The sequence below is a fragment of the Danio aesculapii genome, chromosome 10, assembly GCF_903798145.1.
Source record: "Danio aesculapii chromosome 10, fDanAes4.1, whole genome shotgun sequence".
NCBI classification, from domain to species: Eukaryota; Metazoa; Chordata; class Actinopteri; order Cypriniformes; family Danionidae; genus Danio; species Danio aesculapii.
In genome coordinates, this window is record NC_079444.1 from 11184679 (window position 1) to 11209639 (window position 24961).

At 39.5% G+C, this 24961-nt stretch overlaps 1 protein-coding gene across 1 annotated transcript in view; it reads left to right on the top strand.

Annotated features, from left to right (window-relative positions):
- The window catches only part of sh2d3ca (SH2 domain containing 3Ca), a 109638-nt gene extending 85656 nt beyond the window's left edge, over positions 1–23982 (top strand). The window contains exons 7-12 of the mRNA XM_056466337.1: positions 1266–1756; positions 5657–5772; positions 8362–8533; positions 8950–9061; positions 11527–11733; positions 19512–23982. Of these exons, the coding sequence (XP_056322312.1) occupies positions 1266–1756; positions 5657–5772; positions 8362–8533; positions 8950–9061; positions 11527–11733; positions 19512–19687 (1274 nt within the window). The 3' untranslated portion in view covers positions 19688–23982. The remainder of the gene's footprint in view (positions 1–1265; positions 1757–5656; positions 5773–8361; positions 8534–8949; positions 9062–11526; positions 11734–19511) is intronic.
- The last annotated feature ends 979 nt before the right edge of the window (positions 23983–24961 follow it).

Sequence of the window (24961 nt, forward strand, 5' to 3'; positions counted from 1 at the left end):
ATTAACGTTTCTCTCATGTGAGAAGACTTTCTTTGATGGGAGATAAGCGTTTCTCAAAATTAAAGGCAAATGATTCAGACTTTCATCTTCCATAAATAACTGTTCATTTTGCTGAACTACATTGTACAGTGGTAAAAACACTAATACGATGTTTGTAGAGTAATTGCAAATGTTTGAATGTGAATCGAGGACCGCAACTATCTTTATTTAGGGAGTCTGCCCAGTCAGCTGCTGATTGGTTAACCTCTTAGAGCATCTATCAGAAAAGAAACTCCACTCGCTTTAACTGACTTTCAGCTCCTCTGGCTTAATGACCAGCTGTAAACCCTACTTTGTGGAAACTATGGCATCATTTTTGGATACCCATACAATTTTTGAGAAGTATTTTTGAGAATTTTGAGAATTTTTTGAGAAAAATCAATTACCCAATTGGGTAATGGGGTGAGGGTTATGTAAAATAACTTACTATTAAAAATAGGAAGTCAAAAAAATAGCAGTACATGAGACAGTTCAGCTAAGTGATTTCTGTTCTTTAGGTTCACCCACATTGTGCTTTGAAAATTGTTTACGTTAGCAGTTCCTGTCTCGTTTTCAGAGTACACTTGCAAAGCACTAGGTATTCTGGTCTTTCTGCCAAGTTTTTTTTTTTCACCTCAACCAAATTGGTACTGAAAATTACTTTCAGCAATCATGTTCAGGTCTTGGAGTCTAATGAGTTCCCTTGTTCCCCAGTACAAAACCACTGCTGGTAAACCCCAGCATTCGACACACCCAATTCAGGTCTTGCAGTATCTGTAAATAATAATTCCCATGCTGACAAACTGGCTGGAGAAACAACAAGAATGCACATTTTGCACTATGCAACACACCTATTTAGGGTTGTATACAAAACTGCTCTCTATACCCTCTGAAGGTACATCAGTTGTACACACATTATTGCAGTGCATTATGGGATTGATTGGGTGCACTACAGAATGTCCACTATGGTTTCAGACACTACTACAAATGTTTGCTACCTCAAAGAGTGCACTATTTAAGAATATAGGGGCGATTTTGGATGCAGTGGGTTTTGGAGAATTTTTAGTGACCTAGTGAGTCGAATCAGCAGTGTTTAGTTAAGTAGAATTGTTTGGAGTGTTGTTTGGAGGTGGAGGGGGGAATGTTTGGGAACCACTGTATCATATTTAAAGATGCATAAAAGATAATATTTGCCATTTAAGGCTTAACTTACCCAATTAAATCTGCTATTTGAATGGTTTCTCCAGTCTCCCGCCACAGACATGGTTCAGGTGGGCGTGTCCTCGCAGTCATCCCGCCTTCTCCAGTGATGAGGCGCTCCAGCGATCCCCACCTTTCACCATCCTCCTCCAATAACAACATTCCTTGCTCAGAAACGGGCCCTAGCACCCACTCCACACCTGCTCATGGGTACCAGTCTGAGAGTTCAGAGCAAGGCGGCAGCTACTGTGAGCTGAGACCCGGACAAGCCCCCATTCCTCCCTGCAAGAGCTACGTAGAGAGGCTGAAGGTGGAGGAGGGACAAAGCCTGGGCTCTGGAGCTCCAGACGGGGTGGAGGGCTTCATGCTCCCCCTGGTGGAGACTAGTTCATCCTTCAAACCTGGGAAATACCAGTCGACTCTTCTGCCACCCGAGAATAAACCTCTGGAGATGAGCGTGTTGAAGAGGGTGAAGGAGCTTCTGGCGGAGGTGGATCCCAAAACAGCTGCCAAGCACATCACCAAGGCTGACTGCATGGTAAAAACACAAATAAAAATTTTATTGACACAAAGAATAAATTACTTGTAAATCAGTCAGATTTTTGCTTAGTTGGAGCACAATAATTTTTCAAGTAGCCTACTTATATATTACTTTAGTCTGTATGAAGTAAAAAATTACCTTGTTTGCTAGTGCACATTGTTATTCTTTAAGTGAATATTATATTTTAAATATATAAGTTCTATGTTCTATATAACATCTAAATCCCACACACTTTTCAACCCTGATCGTACACTCAGTTTTTTTTATCAATTTTTGTTGGGACAACTTAAAGGAATTGTGTGTAACTTAGCATTTTTTACAGTGTAACAAAATTTTATAAGCATTATTTTGGTTAAGCAATCTCACATAAACTAGTAAGATTTATTGACAGAAATATTGTTGATAAAATTAGTTAATTATGATTTGCGTTTAATGAAATGCGTAGTATGCAGGTTTACATATTTTTAGAGTTAATATTAGAGCTGAGAGCTGTACTTTATATAAAATGAACTTTAATTTAAATTGTAAAACTAGCTGTTATTTATATATTAATAATACTTGCTTATTTTAGAATAATAATAATAATAAATATAGCTGCAAGCAACAATAAAGGGGCCAAGCACTTCATAGCCAGAATGAGCAAAGCAGTCTAGAGGCCAAAAGCAAAAAGGTTAGTAAGGAGCATCAGACAACGTGAAACAATTTTTGATTACATTTATGTATTAAGTATGTAATGGCCGACAGACAAAATGGCTGACCTGGGAGAATCAGACATCGTCGGACTCTGCATGCTCCGCCAGATGTAAAGAGACCAGTTTTATGAATTTTGGACAAACGGTTGAGTAGTTATAAGCCAACAAAGCCATTTTTTTGTATACCCGGACCATTAGGGGGCAGTGTGCTGAAATGCTGCAGAACATAGTTTTTATTACACACATTAACTTTGGTGTGAATACGTTAACACATTACGGAGATATCGCTTCAAGTCCATTTTCGCAAGCTCTACGTTAGATTTGTTCACAAGTTAATCAAAAACGGTTCAACATAACTTTTGGCCAGCATGGTTTATAGATCAATTTTGGTGAAAATCTGACACACGGCCTAGGACGAGTTTGATAAAATAGGTTTTGAGATAAATTTAAAATAGTGAAAAAATGTTCACAACGGGAAAATGACGCATATGCATTTGAATCGTCATGAACCATGGAATCAGAGGAAAAAAAGATTTTTGATTGTAGCCCATTCGGTTCTAAAGTTATAACAATAAACATAAGTGAAATTTATTTTATTAAATATCACATACAATCATATAAGTTTCTTAACAAACATACATTGTAGAAAAAATAGCAACAACACTGAAATGAGTCTTATACAAGTCATATAATATAACTCAAAATGAGTCATATAGTTTAACTAAAGATAATTATTTAAAAATTGCTCCAGAAGGCACTTTTTCACACATTTCTCTTAAAATATCTCCTGAACAAAAAAAGTCCTCTAATAACATTTAAAAATACATGTTCTATTAAAATATGTTTTATTGTCAAAATATTCTTACACCAGTCACAAATAGTTTTTCCCCTTTCAAAATTAATACGTAAAAGCAATAATTCAAATTAAACAAGGAGTAGTAAAGAGAGAGAAAGAATTTAACTTTTAAAAGTTAAATGCAAAAATTAAATGTTTGATTGCTTGCTTGTATTTACAGATACAGTTTTGGCCTATTTACCTTATTTGCCTATTATAACTTAATAAATGAATATTCTGTACATGAATGGTTGGTGATCTCAAGACCATGTTCAATGACAATTCCCTTTCCATGCATACACATTCAGATTTCTAAACCTACTCCTAAAAACAATGTAAACAGGTAAAGCCCACAACACACTGACAGATTGAAGTCACTGGTTCTCAATCCCTTGATTCTGTTTTCCGGTCCATAAGGGCAGACAGCATTACGTAAGGCACATGTGAAACGGACTGATAAAGTATGCAAAGCAACCCAAACCCTTCATCTGGTGCTCTCCATTAACATCTAAACCTTCAGGGTTAATAAACTCTTTCCATGCACACTGCTGTTGACCACATTCATCATGTGATGGGACGAGTTCAAGGTTATTATAGTTAACGAAAACGAACGAAAAAAACGAAAACTAAAATTTTAAATAATTGTCTTAACTGAAATTAAAATAAAAACGAGAGTTTTTGAAAAAAAAAACTAGAACTAACTGAAACTGTATTGTGTACATACAAAGCTAACTGAAACTAACTAAAATTATAGCAAATTAAAAAAAAAAACTCTTTCGTTTTCGTATTTGTAAATGTATTTAATACATAATCTTACTGTAAGCCTTTTAGAAGTTAATATAATTCGCGCTGCACGTGTTTGACCCGTACACGCCAGAGTCCGTAATCCTGCTGCCATCGAGCCGTTTCTCCTCCAGTCTGTCCTCGCTGTTGCTCCCGCGACAAAAACAACGAGTCGACATGACAGCAGCACGGTGACAGCATTACAGGCACTTAAAATTATTACTTTAACACATTTGTGCCAATAATGAGTTTTATTTCTGTATTGCGATCGCGAACGAATCTTTTTAACCGGATCTTTTTAATAGTTTTTGGTTCGGTTTACCAAAGCGAACTGAATCATTTGAAACGATTCGCGTCTCCAGCAAGCACATATCCACAAACTACTTACTTTATAACAAGTCTAATACCCACCCCTGACTCGAAATAATCCAATATATTCTCTTATTCAGTTTTTAGATCAGCAACGTTAGCTACACTGAGATCTTATCTAAGAAGCAGTGAACCGATAATACTGCGCATGCGTGATTCAGTGAACCGAACACAAACCGTACATGACAGCCTGCTGTAACTGAACTAAACTTGAACAACAGCACCGCGGGTGCTCAAATGAGAGGATCTGGTGAAAAACGTAAGTTTATTTCATAACAGAAAATCGTAATGGAGTTAAAATAAGCGAATCATGCTTCAGTTGGGTTGCAAAACTTTACTGTAAGACTAAGACATTTTTCAGAACATGGTGATGTTTTAACTGACTGAAATTACTATTTCTGACTACATAATTTTGGTATGTTGAGTCCTAACATCCGCGTTAAATATCTGTACTTCCCATCACTACTGTGTATCTAATCTCAGAGCAGCCTTCACACATATTGTACTTAAGGCTGTTATCTTTTGGGCTGTGTATTTGAATTTGAGGATGGGTATGTTATTGGTAGATGATAGTGTTCATGTGTCCTCTAAATACAGGTTTCAAAAAATGTATGGTTGAGTTTTTATAATACAATATTTATTCTATTGATTTTGAATCTTGCACCCAGTTTTTTGCACCCAAAAAAACTAAAACTAATACTGAAATTAATAAAAACTAGTAAATCTACCTCTAAAAACTAATTAAAACTAACTGAATTTGAAAACAAAAAGTCAAAACGAAATAGAAACTAAAACCAATGAAAAATCCAAAACTATTGTAACCTTGGTTCAAGGCTATTTAATTGTGCGTTTTTTCTACTGCCTCTGAATATATTTATTCTTCAATGCGGAAGTGTGCGCGTTTTTGCAATTGTTTTAGAACTTCCGATTCAGTTGCCTATGGGAGAAATGACTTAAAATAATAAACGGCAAAAAACGGTCAAACTTCTTACTCTACAAACAAGTGTTTGCATGACAATACAGACAAAGTAGAATAATATAATAAGAAAGTATCAGTTTGCAACACCAAGCAGCAAAACAAGCTGTTTTTAACGTTTAAGAATGAATGGAAGTGAATGAGACCGGAAGTTTCGAGCCAAAATGATTCAAATGGCTGCGCCCACTCGTACGCGGAGAATAAGGTGAATATGGCTCTTGTAACTGTGTGGCCATCTGCAGGTTGCTAGGATACTGGGCGTTACCAAGGAGATGCAGAGGATGATGGGAGTGAGCTCAGGGCTGGAACAGCTGACTCTTCCTCATGGACATCAGTTGAGGCTGGATCTACTGGAGAGGTGAGGGAACACATTCGATACTTTAAAAATCCACTGAAGTGCTTTGAAAAGTGCTTCTTTCCAGGACTTTCAGTGTTTGTGAATGAAGGCACCTCACAAAACTTGCGAAACAGCATAGTGATTAATGCTGAGCTGTTTGATGTAGTGATTTTTACATTTTGTATTTTATTTAGCACTATTTTTAGTGCATCTGTAATAATTCGTTTTTGAAAAGTGTCGTGTGTATATATACAAATGTATATATATATATATATATATATATATATATATATATATATATATATATATATATATATATATATATATATATATATATATATATATATATATATATATACATATATATATACATACAGTTGAAGTCAGAATTATTAGCCCCACTGAATTATTAGCCCCCTTGTTTATTTTTTTCCCCAGAGAAAAGATTTTTTATAGTTTTAATAACTCATTTTTAATAACTGATTTATTTTATCTTTTCATTGATGACATTAAATAATATTTGACTAGATATTTTTCAAGACACTTCTATACAGCTTAAAGTAACATTTAAAGGCTTAACTAGGTTAATTAGGTTAACTAGGCAGGTTGGGGTAATTAGGCAAGTTATTGTATAATGATGGTTTGTTCTGTAGACTATCGGAAAAAATTGCTTAAAGGAGCTAATAATTTTGACCTTAAAGTGGATTTTAAAAAATTTAAAAAATTAAAAAAATTTCATAATGATGCATCTTGTACATCATCTTATTATCTTTTGGGAGACGCATGTGTCATTACAGTCAAAATAATTGAACAAATGAGACTTTGGGCTCTATCATACACCCGGCACAATAAGGCACAAGATGTGTTTGGCCTGATTTGTTAATATTTTTAGACCAGCGCAACAGTACGTTTTTTCACGTTTTGCACCACATTGTTTAAATAGCAAATTCATTTGAGCCACTTTGTGGACTCATCGGTGTTTCGGTCTAAAAAGGAAGTGTGTGAAGGCGCATTGTTGGCGCGTTGCTTTTTTGAGGAACTGAAATTGACTGTGCAATAGACCAACTGAAAGCTGGTCCAAATTCCAGCACAGAGCGCTCTATGCGCCTATGCAGGTCCAAAATGCTTACACATTGCTTAATACACACAGTGTGTACAGCAATACACAAATATATTTACATATGAAAAATATTAAAGGACTAAAATGTTACAAAAATATTTATTTTCTATATAAATATTAAAAAAACTGCTTCCATGCCTCATCTCGCAGGGCTTTTTCAGTTTATTCTTGACAATTTTGGTTTTGTATAATGTTATTATTATTAGAAGTATTATTTATTATATGCACATTTATATTTGTTTTAATGAAAACAAGTTTAGATTTGTCCATCTGTTGGGTTTTGGTGACGTATGCATCACCATATGGGGCATAAGAATAGGATGTGTGTTTGGATATAACTTGTTTGGATTTTTTGACCACACTTCATTATTATTGTTCATTTATTAATTCGCTGGAAATTAGAACTGAATTTAGAAATAGTTTTGAAACAAATCTTTGCGCTTAACAAATGAAATTTAATTTGTAGGCTAAAGAATGTCTTCAGTCTTTCTTTATCCACGAAAGTAAAGTGTGGTGTAAAAGTAAAGTAAAGAGAAAGTAAAGAGGCCGAATAGAGGAGGCTCGTTCTTTATCCTCGCGCTGCAGATGGTCTGTTTAACTGTTTCCTCGCTAGTGAAGCGTTCAGTTTTTCCACTTACAAAGTCTGCCTTGTAAATAGCAAATGTGCCATGGCACGACGCAACTGACTCTTTAAGGAAATGGGAGATGAGACTCTGATTGGTTTATGCTCAAAACACACCTATAACTCATTTAGAGAATAAGCTCAACCCTGTTAGACCATGCACCGCTGCGCAAACTATATTTTTCCTTTCTTAAAATAGCAAAAGTGGATTCGGACACAGCATTGCTTTTGCGTCATGCGCTTTACACTTTACACCTAGATCAATAAAATAGAGCCCTTCAAGTCGAGCTGAATTAATTTTTGGGCTTGACTATATAAACTAGATCCCAGGATTTAGCAATTCCATGATGGCTGAATTTAATGCCAAATCAAGCAAATGTCTCAATTTTGTGAAGCACACAATTTTTTTTTTAATTGCAGCTAGGACCCAGGTCAAATCCTCATAGCACCACAGAGTGCATTTGCATAGGTTTACATTCAAAACATTATAGTATTCAAAAATAGAATGTGCTCCTCCGGTGCGCAAAGCCTCGAGCTGCCAATACACACTTTTCGTGTCATGTGACATTAATGAAATGTGGATTAAATGGATTACATTTTTTTTTTTATTAAGTGCTTGTAAACTATTTAATTGGGCTGAATTTAAACAAACAAATTAAAATGAACATTGCTAAATTTAATTTGTTTAAATTCTACACAAATAAATAGCTTGCAACAAATTTGCAGACATCATTTTTTAGCGTAGCTGCAGAATTAGCAAAAACTCTTAATTAGCAAAAAATTTTATATAATCATAACATATAATACCATGCTTCCTAAAACCTTGCTGATCAAGTTTATTTCACTGTGTTTGTCTCTCGTTCAACAGGTTTTACACCATGTCTATAATGATGGCAGTCGATCTGTTGGGCTGTACGGGCAGCACGGAGGAGAGGGCAGCCCTCCTGCATAAAACTATCCAGCTGGCTGCTGAACTCAAGAGCAACATGGGCAACATGTACGGATTCGCCGCGGTCATGAGAGCCTTGGAGCTGCCGCAGGTCAGAAAACACACCTGTCCTCAGCAAACCACTAAACCTGAACTGACCTTCATGTCGGGAGCACAACAGTGTTATACCCATGGTCAGAAATTAATGGGGAATTTGATGCAATGGCAACAAAAAATGCCCCACAAACCAAAGATAAAGAAAAAAAAAAAAAAAAAAAAAAAAAAAAAAAAAAAATATATATATATATATATATATATATATATATATATATATATATATATATATATATAATACAGCTGTTGCAATTAAAAAGTGAAAATGTTTCAGTTTGTGGCGGTTTCATTTATTTCATATCGATAAAAGATAATGATCATTTTTGGCCATTTCCACAAAATGTTACATTTATTCATTTAGCAGACGTGCATTTAATATTTGACCTGTATCATGTGTGTGTGATGTGTTTGTAGATCTCTCGACTGGAGCAGACGTGGATGACACTGCGACAAAGACACACAGAAGGAGCCATTCTCTATGAGAAGAAACTCAAGCCATTCCTGAAGGCCATGAATGATGGCAAAGGTAAAGTGGGGTTTCACTTCAAAATCATAGTAACACAATGACATATATTGTCAAAGACAAAATAGCAATTGGTATTAACCAAAGTATTAGCATCTCAAAAAATAGCAAATAAAAAAAAACTATACTGCAAAATATCTTATCTTAAATTTACAGTAAATTACTGGCTGATAATTGCATTATTTTCACAGTAATGTACTGCATGTAAATTTACAGTAAATTACTGTAGGGTACTTCATAATAACAATAATTCTGTAAATATTGCAAAATATTAAAAAAAAGTTGCTCATAAACGTTTGTGTATTAATTTCTATGTTGAATAAAATATTAATAGTGTTTGAATTACTTTAACTAATGTGCAAAAGATATAGGCATTTTTACAGTAATTTGCTGTAATCACGATGCCTACCCTAATTTCACAATAAAAATTCTGAATATATCCTGTGAAGTGACACTAAAGTCATTTACTGTGATAAATAACAGAAACATGTTGTGAAATTCTGAGAATTTATTAGTGTTCGAACTGTATCGTAGCCTTTTGTGGGAGCCCATTGTTATTGTCTTATTATTTACTATTTTTTGGAGGAAAGGGGGGGGGGGGGGTTGGTTCATGGTAACGTTCATGGATATTGTTGTTATTGTTATTGGTTATTATCTTGAGAGTCCCTTGCCACAATGATGTAGGCTATAAAACACACAGGATCCCTGCCTTTATACAGTTACCCTATGTATAAACAAAAAATCTATAAATATAAAACAAATATTTCAATAATTGTAACTAATATTACAAAGTAGAACAACAAAACACCACGATAGTTTCGTTTTACTTTCTCGCTAAAAAGCACTTGTTTTCCCATCAATAACTTTCTTTGATCCTTGAAAATATCTTTTAAGGATTTACTTTTACTTTTTTAACAACTTATTTGATTTATTAACAACAGCAGCCTAAACAACAGAACATCGTTGTCTTATTTTCCCTGCAACGCTTCTGTGAGAGGAATTCATTCATTTATATTAAATCAACAAACACGAATATGTTACACTTAACAACAAAATAAATAACCTCATCATGTAGCCTATTATTTTTGTATTCTATAAGTTCAAGATGATGCCACCAAGGACATCATATGCTTTATTTATTTAACATAGGCCTATAGAATGTCATGGGATCTCACTTTTCACTCAGTAAAGCATAATCGAATTCGAAAATGAAAAAAAAAAAACACAATTGTGAAAGGGGTTCAGTTTTGTCATGTTTACCCTGCTTTCAGCTTAATTGTCCAACATGTTTACAACAATGTCACGGTGTTTAAACATCGTATTGGCCTACTGTATGAAGCAAACAAAACGAAACAGAACGTCACATCATTTGTTTTGGAAAATGAATAACCAGTAACCAGTATGTCTCAATGTCCATATGAAAGCATCTGGCTGCCTGCTTTGACATTACTGGATTTTGCTCCTCAGCGCCCCCACACCTTCTCTTGGTTATCTTGGTAACACTTTACAATAAGGTTCACTAGTTAATCCGTTTACTAACATGAACTAATCATGAACAACACTTGTACAGCATTTATTAATCATAACTGAACATTTACGAATGCATTATTAACACCCAAGGCCATGCTTGTTAACATTAGTTAATGCGCCGTGAGTTAACAGGAACTAACAATGAACAACTGTATTTTCATTAACTAACGTTAACTAACATGAACAAATACTGTAGTTAATGCATTGTTTATTGTTTGTTCATGTTAGTAAATGCATTAATAAACATTAACTAATGAACCTTATTGTAAAGTGTGACTGTTATCTTTTATTTATGTGAGGTGTAATTCGCCATCATGCGTGAATGAATGATACTTTTGCACTTTTACACATAATAATCCATGATCACATTACACAATACTGAAACCGCATGTCAAAATAACACATTGTCAATATTTTTTGAGACCCCCCAAAATTTTACAAATCATGTTTTCATGATTCATGAAGCCGAGCTACCCCTTTGCTCCCTTGTAGTTCACACCAATTTATTTATAATATTATTTAATTAAAATGCATTTTCAATTGAATTTTTTTAAACCATTTGGTAATATTTAATAAAGCAGGTGTAATTGTTAAATCATATAAAATCAATCATATTTAACTGACTTCTATTATTTTGTTTAAAATAAAAATATGATTTTAAGGTAACAGAAATCAATGAAATAAATACTTTGAGTGTAATAAAAGCTGTGGGAATAATTTTGTTTCATTTATTACTTAAAGTAAGATCATTAATTGGTAAATAATAATAATAATAAAGCAATTTTTAATTAAATAAATATAATAAATTAAATACAATAAATTAATGCTCAGAGATTATATGAATTTATAAGAGTGTATATTAATTTATTAACCCTAGCAGCTCGAGCATGAACTCTTATTTTTATTGATGACTGACTGTGTGTGTGTGTGTGTTTCAGAGACGTGTGTGCTGTCGAGCACGTGTTTCCCTCATGTGGTGCCGGTCTTGTCTCTGCTGGAGCGTAGTGTGGCAGCAGGAGAGGCTCTGGAGAGCTGGGAGAGTGTGGAGTCTGGTGTGGATGTGGTCATGAGTCACCTGGAGGCGGCCAGAACTATCGCTCACCACGGAGGACTGTACCGCACCAATGCAGAGAGTAAACTACAGGGTAAACTAGTCATTTTATGTCTAAAACTATTAGCCTCTTAAACTATCTGTGTTACGGAAGCAGACGGACAAACAAGGGGAGTGAGTATAAACAATGTTTATTCCAACAGTAGAGTATTAATGAATATTGATGGAGCGATGAACGGAGTTTAGTGGAACTGATGATCCTCTTTGTCAGGTGGGATGACAAACACTGAAGGATGACCGAATGCACACACCAGAGGACTTGCGGGGAAGACAGACTGACGAGACACACAACGCTGACAGGACACCGGGAACACTGGACAGACTAGAAGGAAACAGAATAAAGTTAAGTATAATTGCTGAGATCGTAGGGGAGTGAAACCTAGGAAGTGGTTCACTCAGAGTCCGCTTCGTAGGAACGAGACCGGACACTGAGTGAAGTGAGGTGTGTGCTTATATAGTGAATGGGAGTGATTGGGTGCAGCTGTGCGTGGTTAATACTCAGGTGAAGGTGCTCGGTGCGTGATGTTGGTGGAAGAGCCTGGCCAATCCGTGACATTACCCCCCTCCCCAGGGCCCGCTCCTGAGGGCCTGAACCTCCGACGTCGTGGTGGTCTACCTCGTCCTCGAGGTGCTGGAAATTCTGGGTGATTGGAGTGGAACTCTTCCATAAGTGCGGGATCTAGTATATCGGATCTGGAGACCCATGACCTCTCTTCTGGACCGTATCCTTCCCAGTCGACGAGGTATTCAAGCTGACCACCACGACGCCGGGACCGTAGGATGTCCTTGACTTGGTAGATGGCCCCTTCTTCTAACATCAGGGGGGGGAGGAGGTTCCTCTTCATGGCCAGGCTCTGTGGAGGGAATCAGAGGATCGTGAAAGGGTTTTAGAAGGGACACGTGGAATGTGGGGTGGATTCTGTACTGTGGTGGTAACTGTAATTTGTATGTGACGGGGTTGACCTGTTCCAGAATGGTGAAGGGACCAACAAATCTGGGACTTAATTTTCGGGAGGGCAGTCGCAACCGGATATCTCTGGTGGAGAGCCAGACCTTTTGTCCTGGAGTATAGATGGGGCCTGGAATCCTCCTCTTATCCGATACCTCCTTTGTTCTGCGTACTGCCCTCTGGAGATGATGATGAGCATCGTCCCAGACTCTCTCGCTCTCCCGGAACCAGTAATCCACTGCGGGGACATCAGATGGTGCGCCATCCCAGGGGAAGAGTGGAGGTTGGAACCCTAGGATGCACTGGAATGGCGTGAGTCCGGTGGTAGGTTGCCGCAGGGAATTCTGGGCGTATTCCGCCCAGCCCAGAAACTGGCTCCAGGAGTTTTGGTGACCGTGACAGAAGGTCCGGAGGAACCGCCCCACTTCCTGAATTTTCCTCTCTGTCTGGCCGTTGGTTTGGGGGTGATAGCCAGACGAGAGGCTTACGGTCACACCTAGGAGTCTGAAGAATGCTCTCCATAGTCTGGAGATAAATTGGGGTCCTCGATCCGAGACTATATCTTCTGGTAACCCAAAATTTCGAAAGACGTGGTTGAACAGGTTTTCGGCGGTCTCTAGGGCTGTGGGTATACCTTTCAAAGGAATCAAACGACAGAATTTAGAGAATCGATCTATGATGACTAGAATGCAGGTGTTACCTTCAGACAATGGGAGGTCTGTCATGAAGTCAACTCCTAGGTGTGACCAGGGGCGGTTTGGGATGGGCAAGGGATGGAGTTTACCAGCAGGTAGATGGCGAGGACTCTTTGCCATAGCGCATTCTCTGCAGCCCTGGACGTATCTTCTCACATCCCTCGCCATGTTCGGCCACCAAAAGCGTTGGGATAGCAGCGAGAGGGTGTTGTTGGCCCCAGGATGTCCTGTGCCCAGAGATGTATGGCTGGAATGAATGAGATCTACCCGTTGGTTTTCAGGGATGAAGCGTCGATTGGGGGGACAGCCCGGCGGAGTTCTGGATTCTGGAGTGGCGATTACTGTAGGAGCGGACCATTGGATGGGACAGATAGTGATCTGATCGGGAAGGATCTTGGCCGGTGTCTCAATAATTTCATGCTGGTCGTGAATTCTGGAAAGTGCGTCTGCTCGGATATTCTTTGAACCTGGTCGATATGAGATAGAGAACTGAAATCTGGAGAAGAACAATGACCAACGGGCCTGACGAGGACAGAGTCTTTTAGCATCTTTTAGGTATTGGAGATTTTTATGATCTGTGATCACCTGGAACGAATGTTTGGCCCCCTCCAACCAGTGTCGCCACTCCTCCAGGGCGAGCTTGATGGCCAGAAGTTCTCGATTCCCAATGTCATAGTTCCTTTCCGCCGGGCTGAGCTTCCGGGAGAAATAGGCACATGGATGGAGTAATGAAGGAGTACCGTGGTACTGGGACAGGATGGCTCCCACTCCGGTGGTCGATGCATCCACTTCGACCACAAACGGCAAGTCAGGATCAGGATGAGTCAGCAGTGGGGCTTGAGTGAAGGATTCTTTTAGGTTTTGGAAGGCTGCGGCGGCTTCGGGAGGCCAGGGTAGTGCTTTGGGTTTATTTTTCAACAGGTTGGTGAGCGGAGCGGTGATGAGACTGTAATTCTGGATGAAACGTCGGTAGAAATTAGCAAATCCTAGGAAACGTTGGAGTTCCTTTATGGTTTTTGGTTCGGGCCAGGAGATGACGGAAGTGACCTTCCCCTCGTCCATACGAACCCCTCTTTGATCGATGATGTACCCCAAGAACTGAACAGATGGTGAATGGAAGGAGCATTTTTCAGCCTTGAGGTACAGGCGGTGTTTCCTGAGGGTTTTCAGGACCTCCGCAACGTGGTGGCGATGTTCGGCCTCACTCCGGGAGTAAATCAGGATATCATCTATGTATACAATGACGAAGAGATGGAGGAACTCCCGGAGGACTTCGTGGATGAAGTTTTGGAATACGGAGGGGGCGTTAACCAGACCATAGGGCATGACCAGGTACTCGTAGTGTCCAGTAGGGGTCACAAACCCAGTCTTCCACTCGTCCCCCTCACGTATTCTCACCAGGTTATAGGCGCTGCGGAGGTCCAACTTGGTGAAAATTTTGGCGGATCTGAGTTGTTCCAGGGCCGCAGGGACGAGAGGAAGGGGATACCGGAACTTGACTGTCCCTTGATTTAGGGTTCTGTAATCGATACATGGCCGCAGCCCTCCATCCTTCTTAGCCACGAAGAAGAAACTTGAGGCAGCAGGTGACGTGGATGGACGGATATACCCCTGACTCAGAGCCTCATGGATGTACTCCTCCATTGCCTTGGTCTCCGGAAGGGACAACGGGTAGATCCTACCTCTGGGCATAGGAGCATCTGGAAGCAGGTCTATGGCGCAGTCCCATGGCCGATGTGGAGGTAGCTGGGAAGCTCTCTTGGGGCAAAACACATCCTCGTATGAGGAGTAGATCTTCGGGATCTGAATGGATATTTTCTCGACTGGACTTTCGACAGACGTGACGTAGACGGTAAGGGGTCTTCGAATTTGTAAGGGTAGATCAGGAAAACAGCTGGATCGGCATTCTTCTCCCCATCTCTTAATTTCTCCTGTGCCCCAAGAGAGGATGGGATCGTGCTTCACCAGCCACGGGCGCCCTAAGATGATATCCATCGATGCACCCTCCAGAACCAGAAATTGAATCTCCTCTTTGTGGAGCAGTCCTACTTGGAGATTGACGGGTTCACATTTTCGATGGATACGTGCCTGACAATGGATATCTTTGGTTATGGGCTGAATCTGATAGACGTGCGTCGAGGCTTCTGTGTTAAGCTGGAGTCTGCGACAGAGGGCGTGCGAGATGAAATTTCCTGCTGACCCGGAGTCGATGAGGGCTGTGACTGAAACTGAGACAGAAGGGGTAGTTAACTGGACATTAGTGGTGAGAGGATGCATCTTTTCAATAGGAGAACTGAACAAACTCACCACAGAGCGTGCTGGACGAATGGGACAGTCCAGCCTGACATGTCCTTTGGCGCCACAGTACATGCACAGACCCCGGGTCAGCCTCCTCTGTCGCTCGGTGATCGTGAGTCTACCAGATTCGATGATCATGGGTTCTGGTTCTGGAGGGACGGCTGGCTCTGGCGAACGGAGGATCGCTTGGGATATTGGTGGAGGATCATGCTGGTAGACCCTCAGACGATCGGAACAGCGCAGAGAGTGTTGGATGAACTTCTCCAATCCCATCGTATCGTCGAGGGCGGCCAGCTGTAACCGGAGGCTGGGCTCTAGTCCGAACCGGTAGGTTGTGAGGAGAGATCGCTCATTCCAGCCGCTAGCAGCAGCCAGAGTTCGGAACCTGAGAGCATAATCCTGAGTGGACATGGCTCCCTGTTTGAGATGGTATAGCTGTTCTCCAGCTGCTACTTCAGCATCCGCGCGACCAAAAACCTCCTTGAAGTACTTTGTGAATGACTGAATGGAATTTGTTACCGGCCCAGACTGTTGCCAGATGGTTTCAGCCCACCGAAGAGCCGACCCAGAGAGGAGGGAGATGATGAAAGCGATTTTGGACCGATCTGTAGGGTATAACTCGGGTTGCATAGTGAATACCAGAGAACATTGCAGGAGAAATCCATTGCACTCCTCCGCCCCGCCAGAGTAGGGCGCTGGTCGAGCCATGGGACTGGATGAGTGGATGGACGGTGAAGAAGTGCTCGGTGCTGGTGGTGCTTCGGGAAGTGGAGCAGATGGTAGTAGCACTCTCTTCAATGAATCCACCAACTCCTGAAGGGGATCGTGAGTGCTCATGCTGTTGGTAGTTTCGGGTCCGGTCTTCTGTTACGGAAGCAGACGGACAAACAAGGGGAGTGAGTATAAACAATGTTTATTCCAACAGTAGAGTATTAATGAATATTGATGGAGCGATGAACGGAGTTTAGTGGAACTGATGATCCTCTTTGTCAGGTGGGATGACAAACACTGAAGGATGACCGAATGCACACACCAGAGGACTTGCGGGGAAGACAGACTGACGAGACACACAACGCTGACAGGACACCGGGAACACTGGACAGACTAGAAGGAAACAGAATAAAGTTAAGTATAATTGCTGAGATCGTAGGGGAGTGAAACCTAGGAAGTGGTTCACTCAGAGTCCGCTTCGTAGGAACGAGACCGGACACTGAGTGAAGTGAGGTGTGTGCTTATATAGTGAATGGGAGTGATTGGGTGCAGCTGTGCGTGGTTAATACTCAGGTGAAGGTGCTCGGTGCGTGATGTTGGTGGAAGAGCCTGGCCAATCCGTGACAATCTGCTCAATCCGTGGCTTTACCAGCATTCTACTAGAACACACTAGTTGTCTTCCAAAATACACCTGCTGAACTCTAAGGGTACACTAGGAACAGTTGCCCTGAAGCACGCTTGGGCCATTGATGATGCGACTGTTTCTTTAGTTATATTGTTTTAGTCGTTTGGGATGCAGTGACAAGCAATCAAATATTTTGCCGAACAGATCCACAACTTTTGACGGTCATAAATTATCATAAAAGTCCTCGTGCTGCATGTATTAGGAGGTTTGCTAAAGGTGGAGCTGATGTGTATTGAGGGGTTTGCGTCTTTACTAAACTATGACATTTTGCGTTCATTGAACTGTAAGAATGATTAATAAATCCATATGAAACAGTCTCTTAAAAGTGACCTTGCGTCTTCAGTTTCGGGCTCAGCCACGCTTTGCACTTACACTACAAGCGTACCGTGCCAAAGCCCAACCGAACCACGCTCTGGCACACCTTTTCCAACCAGGGCAGGGCCGGCCAACTAAACCGCGCCTGAACCCAATTCAGAGTGCACACACTTGTCAAACAAACCAGGAAATGTACCTGGACATGGTTCGGATAGCATAGTGTGAGTGCGCCCTAAGACTGTTTTTACACGACATTAATGTACTGAATACAGCACAGTTTTGAAAGTGTTGTCAAAAAGATGGTTGTCAGGATTTTAAAGACAAGCATTTAAAAAAAAAGATAAAAGAATTAACATTAATAAAACTGCGCAGTTAAAAGATGATTCTGGTGTGTTGATTTAATGATATTACTAGGATATCATCAATATATCAACATGCCAAGATTGACTATTGATTAAATCATCAAATCATCTTTTAACTTCATATTAACTACAGGACCTAAGTGAATTTAAGTGAGGTACCATGATAGATTGCCACCTATGCAATAAGACCATTCATAAAATTTCCTCACTACTAAATAGTGCACAGTCAGGGACCTGCAAAATAAACACCACGTAAAATCACAGAGTGCGCAATCCACAGAAATTGGCAACGTCCCACAGACTCAATAGCTACAGACCTCCAAACTTTGTGTGGCCTTCAGATTAGCTTTAGAACAGTGCATAGAGGTTTTCCATGGTCGAGCATCTGTCTCTACACCCTACATCAACAAGCGCGGTGCAAAGCGAGGGGTGTAGTGATGCGAATGAACTTTTGAAAGGAGTGAAAGGAACTCTTAATGCTTCAGCATACCAATACATTTTGGGCAATTTCATTCATTCATTCACTTTTATTTCGGCTTAGTGCCTTTATTAATCAGAGGTCACCACAGCGAAATGAACTGCCAACTTATCCAGCATATGTTTTATGCAGCGGATGCCCTTCCAGCTGCAACCCATCACTAGGAAACACCCATAAACACTCATTCACACACATACACTACGGACAATTAAGCTTGCCCAATTCACATTTAGCGCATGTCTTTTGACTGTGGGGGAAACCGGAGCACCCGGAGGAAACCCACACGAACACGGGGAGAACATGCAAACTCCACATAGAAATGCCAACTGACCCAGCTGAGGCTCGAACCAGCGACCTTCTTGCTGTGAGGCAACATCGCTACCGACTGCACCACCACGCCACCCCTTGAGCAATTTCATGCTCCTAATTTGATGGGAACAAATTGGGGATGCACCAGTGGACAAAGCAAGGTGCATAAAGACATAGATGAGTAGTTTGCAGTGAAGGAAATGAACTGGCCTGCACAGAGTCCTGATGTCAACCTGACTGAATACCTTTGGGATGAATTAGAGCAGAGACTGTGAGCAAGGGCTTCTTGTCCAACAATAGAGTCTGGCCTCTAGTGTTGTCACAATACTGGAATTCGATACCAATCGGTACAAAAATTTTAAAAGCGTCCATTTTCTGCAAACATTTAAGCGCTGTGGAGCATGTTCTTTAACAGCGCTGATTTGCCACTATGTTCACGTGCTCAACAGAAAAGACTGTGATTAGCCATGAAGGTCTTCAGTTTACTCAGTGTAACCACAGATACAGGGACAGTGAAGCGGTTTAAAGCCACGATTCATCAGCTGATCAATCGACATGACATAAAAACGCTCCAGTGTCCCTGTATCTGTGGTTACACTCAGTAAACAGAGGTGAGTTTGGTGAACTGACGACCTTCATGGCCAATCACGTGCTCCACAGCGCTTAAATGTTTGTAGGAAATAGATGTTTTTAAAACTTTTGTACCAATTGGTATCGAATTCCACTATTGTGACAACCCTACTGGCCTCACAAATTTGCTTCTAGAAAAATGGTCAAAAACGGCCATAAACACACTCCTAAACTTTGTGGATAGCCTTCCCAGAAAAGTTGAAGCTTTATTAGCTGCAAAGTGTAAGCAATTCCACATTAAACCATTAGTTCATGTTCATGTAAAGACCCCAAAACTTTTGGCTATGGTGTAAATTGCAGCGCACTATTTTCACATGCATTAGAGATAGTACTCTAATAAACGTTTCATTTTTTGTTCTTTACAATCAATCTCTCCTCAGATTTCCAGGAGCGAAAGGAGGTGCTGGAGATCTTCTGTACAGAGTTTCAGATGAGGCTTTTATGGGGCAGTCGTGGCTCTGAAGGCAGTCAAACTGAGCGTTATGAGAAATTCGATAAAGTCCTCACTGCTCTATCCCACAAGCTCGAACCTCCTGTACGACACAGTGAATTATAGCACTACCCACAATCCACAAATGGTATGACCCTTCACCTGTCTGTGGCTCCTACTCCTGGACTGAACCATTACGCTTTTCGTGGTGGAGAATATGAGGGACTCACTTTGCAAAACAAGGCACAAAAGGGCACAGGCTTTATGCGAGCATGATCGCGCCCCCCTAAAGGACACAGATGTGAACTGCAGCAATGGAATGGAATTAATCAAAAGCCAAAATCCTTTCTTCAGTGGCGACAACTTTCTTTTCAGAAGGATGGAATGTGATGAAGTCCAAGTTGACTTTAACCCAAATGGGTCAGAATCCTGTTTTATGTGAATTTATGATTTTGTTGGAATCAGCTTTTGTTTCTAGTGAAGAGGACGAGTCTCTGTAGCGGAGATGAGACTGCTTTGACGTTTGATAGTCACAACTTTTTGCTGGAATAGACTTAATACACACTCACTTGTCAGATGTCTGAATGTAAGTTGCCAAATCATGAATTCAAACGGATATCTGCTGGGTAAAGAGTCTTATTTTTATGCTCATTTTTTTGGGTTTCGCTTATATGTTGATTTTCTGTTTTGTCATGGCTTTATTGATAAAAATGGAATTGGGCTTGTGTTTTTAATGAGTGTCTGACAGATGCTCACATTCACACTCTCTCCAGGTCTGACAGCATTGCTTCCCAGAGCGCTTTGGTGTCTGTATTTGTTAGCAAAGAAGTGTAAGATAGAACACACGCTGTTTACTTTCCTCTATTTCTGTTGTCCTGGGGTTTTTATTTTTGTCTAAAGAGGTCATATCATGAGGTATTAAACAGTCCTTTGTATTTGGAATGAGAGAGTTCATTCTGCAACTTTCAGTATGTGAAGTGCAATAGTGTATTTATAACAGTTATATTAGCATATGACCACCCACTGTAAACATTAACAATATATATTGGGTGAGCAAACAAACTTTACCCCTAAACTCTATTTGAACTAAATATACAAGTAATACTGTGATTTAGCTACAACATATTAAGCAAACCCTGAGCTTGTGTTTATCTCAGATCTGAAGAATGTGTTGGCATAAGTTTATTACAGCTAAATAGCACCATTACCTTATGACCATCCACTTTACAAATCAAAATTGCATATTGTACATGGAGCCATACTTTACTGCTAAAGCTCCAATCATAGGCTACAAGTAAAACTGGAAAATCCACCACGTATTGAACTGTTTCTGGCTTGGCGTAGCATCTACGGCTATGCAGATCCTTTCGAAGTAGGGCTGGGCCAATAATTAATTCCTTATATCTATATAGTGCTTTTCTACACGCTCAAAATGCTTTACACGTTGGGGGGTATCTCTTCATCCACTACCAGTGTGCAGCATCCACCTGGATAACGCGACAGCAGCTATTTTGCACCAGACCGCACACCACAAATCAGTAAAGAAGCCAATTGTCATTTGGGGATGATTAGGAGGCCATGATGGACAGAGGCCAGTGGGCAAATTTGGCCAGAATGCCGGGGTTAAACCCCTACGCTTTTTTCAAAGGACATCCTGGGATTTTTCATGACCACAGAGAGTCAGGACCTCGATTTAATGTTTCATCAGAAAGACGGCGCTCACTGAGCAGTATAGAGTCCCCTTCACTATACTGGGGTGTTAGGACCAACACAGACTGCAGGTTGAGCACCCCCTGCTGGCCTCATTAACACCACTTCCGGCAATAAACGATATTATATCGAATCGCGATAAAATTTATGTCAATAACTATGATAATCTCTGGACTTTTTCACTCTATATTTATCCAAGAGCCAGTAACACAACAGAAATGTGCAACAATGGGAATCTAAAAGTGTGTTGATATTAGAGATGTACCGAATTTTCAGCCACCGAAGGTTTATCATGCAATAATATGTTATTCCACTTAATAGACCCTCTAAATGATGTGGCTTCAGTCATTGTTGGGGTACTCTCTTAAATCTGGAAGCATTAACAACTTATATCAAAATATATATCGTTATCAGTCAATATGGAATATAATTATCGAGATTGCATTTTTGTCATAACGCCCAGTCCTACTTTGAAGGATCTGCTTAGGGCTGTGCGATTAAACAAAATCGAATCAAAATTGCGATTTGAAACATTGCAATTAGCTAATCGCAAGAGGCTGCGATATGAAATTTATATGTATTATATAATTTACCCCACCCAGAGCAAATTCGTGACTGCCGTCTGAGTGTGACAGTCTTACTAGCCAATTGAGTGAGCTTACTTTCGTTCAGCCCAATCAGAATTGCGCAACCAAACTATGCAGAACGCCCACAATAAAAAACAAACAAAGGAAAGCGTGGACAAGTGGGATGATGGTATTTGCCACTTCAGAAGCATTGGTAGACAAATTCATATCAAACAAAAACAGGACATCTGTAATACGGCAATATTTTGGTTTCAAAGTTACGGACACCAAACAAAAACTAGTCAATTGTAAGAGCTGTCGCAGAATTGTTGCCACAGTGTGAGGTAATACAACAACCAGCACCTAAAAAAGCACCACATGTACCAGGTGATAACTAATGCCATACCTCACTACTGTTTACTCTAGAGAAAACGTAGTGTTTAATTTATGAATGTTTAAAAACCAATTTGAATAACTGTAGGATTAAGTTTCTATCTTTTCAGTTCCTTTTTTTTTTAATAACACTCACTGCATTTTAGCAGAAAGAAACTACGATACAAAATATTGAGCTGAAGCTTGACTACAAAATTAAATCGCAAATCAAATCGAAATCACAATATCTGTTAAAAAAATAGCAATTACATATTTTCCCCAAATCGCACAGCCCTAGATCTGAGAGTTGTAAAGAAGTTAATTTTCAGCTTAAACTGTTTGATGAATCTGTCACATGAGGCAGCGCAAACCTTAGAAGCAGAGCTGGTGTTTATTATCAGAGTTAAAAAGGGCACTTAAATAAAGCCAGCAACACACAAACAGCCTGTTTCATGATGGATGAGTAAATAAAATGGACTGAACCAATCATGATATGACCCCTTTAATATCTTTCACGGCAGGTTATTTTAGTCAATATGGCCATATCAATAAGGCTTTTTTGTTTGTTTTAGATACATGATGTATATTGTCCAAGAGACTGAATCACAATGAATGTCGGTTTGTATTTAAATTATTTAAGAGACCCATATAGCCAAAATTTACAGATCAAGTTCATGTAGAGATCATTCATCACAAGTAATCAAAGACATTTGATCAAATCAATGTTATGGCAATAAGTGAAATCACAACCTAATTTATGAAGAATCATTGTGTTTATGCTAATGCATTTGCTAATATTTAGGATCAGGAGTTTTGCTTAAACTCCCTGTTTTGTTGCATAACACATCCATTTATTCCAACAGACATGAATTATACCTCATATTGTGAGATTTTGAGAAGAGGTGAACTATTAATTTTGTAACTGATAGTGTTCGATTCGTATCTGCATCTAATATGAGAGCTAAAAAAGTCTTGAATAAGGGAATGGATGTGTGTGCTCATTTGGTTTGGACCAGTTAGTAGCCACCTAGCAACCACCAATAACTGCATAGCAACACTATGACCATTTTTGTACAAGCAATTACAATTCAAGAAAAACATTTTAAAAAATCAGCTAATAATTGCAACACATTCATTAACCTTATTAGTCCAATACCATTTTCATATTCTGGTAGATTTAGCCAAACAAAACCCAAAGTCACATACATATACCTCTGTCCGAAATGTAAATGTTCTACCCTTATCTCTGGGTAGCTATCGTAAAGAGAAAAAGTTCTACGTATCTGGTTCTACCACAATTGATTGTGTATCATATACAAGCTGCTATACTTCACACCCAGTCTATCAATGCATATTACCAGGGAAATCTTCTGAAGGTATTTTTTCAGGTATCTTAATAAAGGCACATCTGAGAGTAGATGATGCTGTCTGTCGCAGATCGGGGATGAAAAGTGGATCATATGCAATTTCACTTTTAGCCAGCAGAGGGCTCTGTTTAGTAAGCTAAAATAATAAACGGAAATGAGTTTTGAACCTTTTGGGGACTTTTTTTTATAAGGCCTGCTGGTCTGGGACTGTACGTTGTAAGTTTGGTTTCTCTACTGTAAAGGTAAACTTGTGACTATTTTGTTTTGTAAATAGTTACCCCCAAACGATCGATGATAGGTGAGTTGGACGAGGTCACGTGATTGCATCCTTTTATTATGTGCTGTAAATACTGGTATGTCATATGTTTTGCACTCTTTTTTCAGAAAATAAAATACAGTGAGCTTGTGTTTTGTGCATTTTTGTGCCTCAAGATGAACAGTGAATTAGATTTTTATTTTACTTAATTCTACTTTGCCTCATTTTATTCTACTTCGCCGTCTTTCTGTTATTGATTATTTCCTGTTATTGTCATTGGTCTAATGTCAAAAATAATTCAGCATGAGTTTCCTATTGTATGGAAGGCCAAAAGTCTTAAAATGAAAGGCGAGAATTTGGATCATGTCATCTTGTACTGTTTTACCCTCACCGAGTTGGTAATTTTTAATGTATTTGTTTTTAGTACGAGTACACTATCTGACAAAAGTCTTGTCGTCGATCCCAGTTGTAAGAGCAACAAATAATAACTTGACTTCTAGTTGATCATAGTTGTTCCTGAAAGCAAAGAAAGTCAAGGTGCTACAGGTTTGTCCAGCCCAGTCACCCTATATGAACATTATTGAGCATGTCTGGGGTAAGATGAAGGAGAAGGCATTGAAAGAATCTTGATGAACTCTGGGAGTCCTGCAAGTACGCTTTCTTTGATAAGCATAGTTTGCCTACGTTATGGTGGTAATTTTGAACATAATTTCACTTACAAGATGTATTTTAAAGATTGTTTGGTCTGTAAAACATCTGCTGTGTTTAAAGATCTAAAAGATGTCTTAAAATGGTTTCCTGAACAAGTATTCTAAATTTTAAACATCTTAAAGTCTATTTCTAAATGTCTTTTTACATCCAAATTAGGTCTAATAGACCATTGGTTCCCAAAGTGGGGGTCAGGACACCATTGAGGGTCGCGTAACAATGACAGGAGGTCGCTAGGGGATTTCAAATGTCAAATATTTTTTATTAAACTATTAGAATAACCATATTTTAAGCAGAACCCACAGAAGATAAAAATAGTAATTTTTAATAGTAAAAACAACAACATGCAAATGAAACATTAGATTAACAACACAGCAATAGCGTTAGCTGTTCTTTCTGACACCTTTATGGGAATCAAATA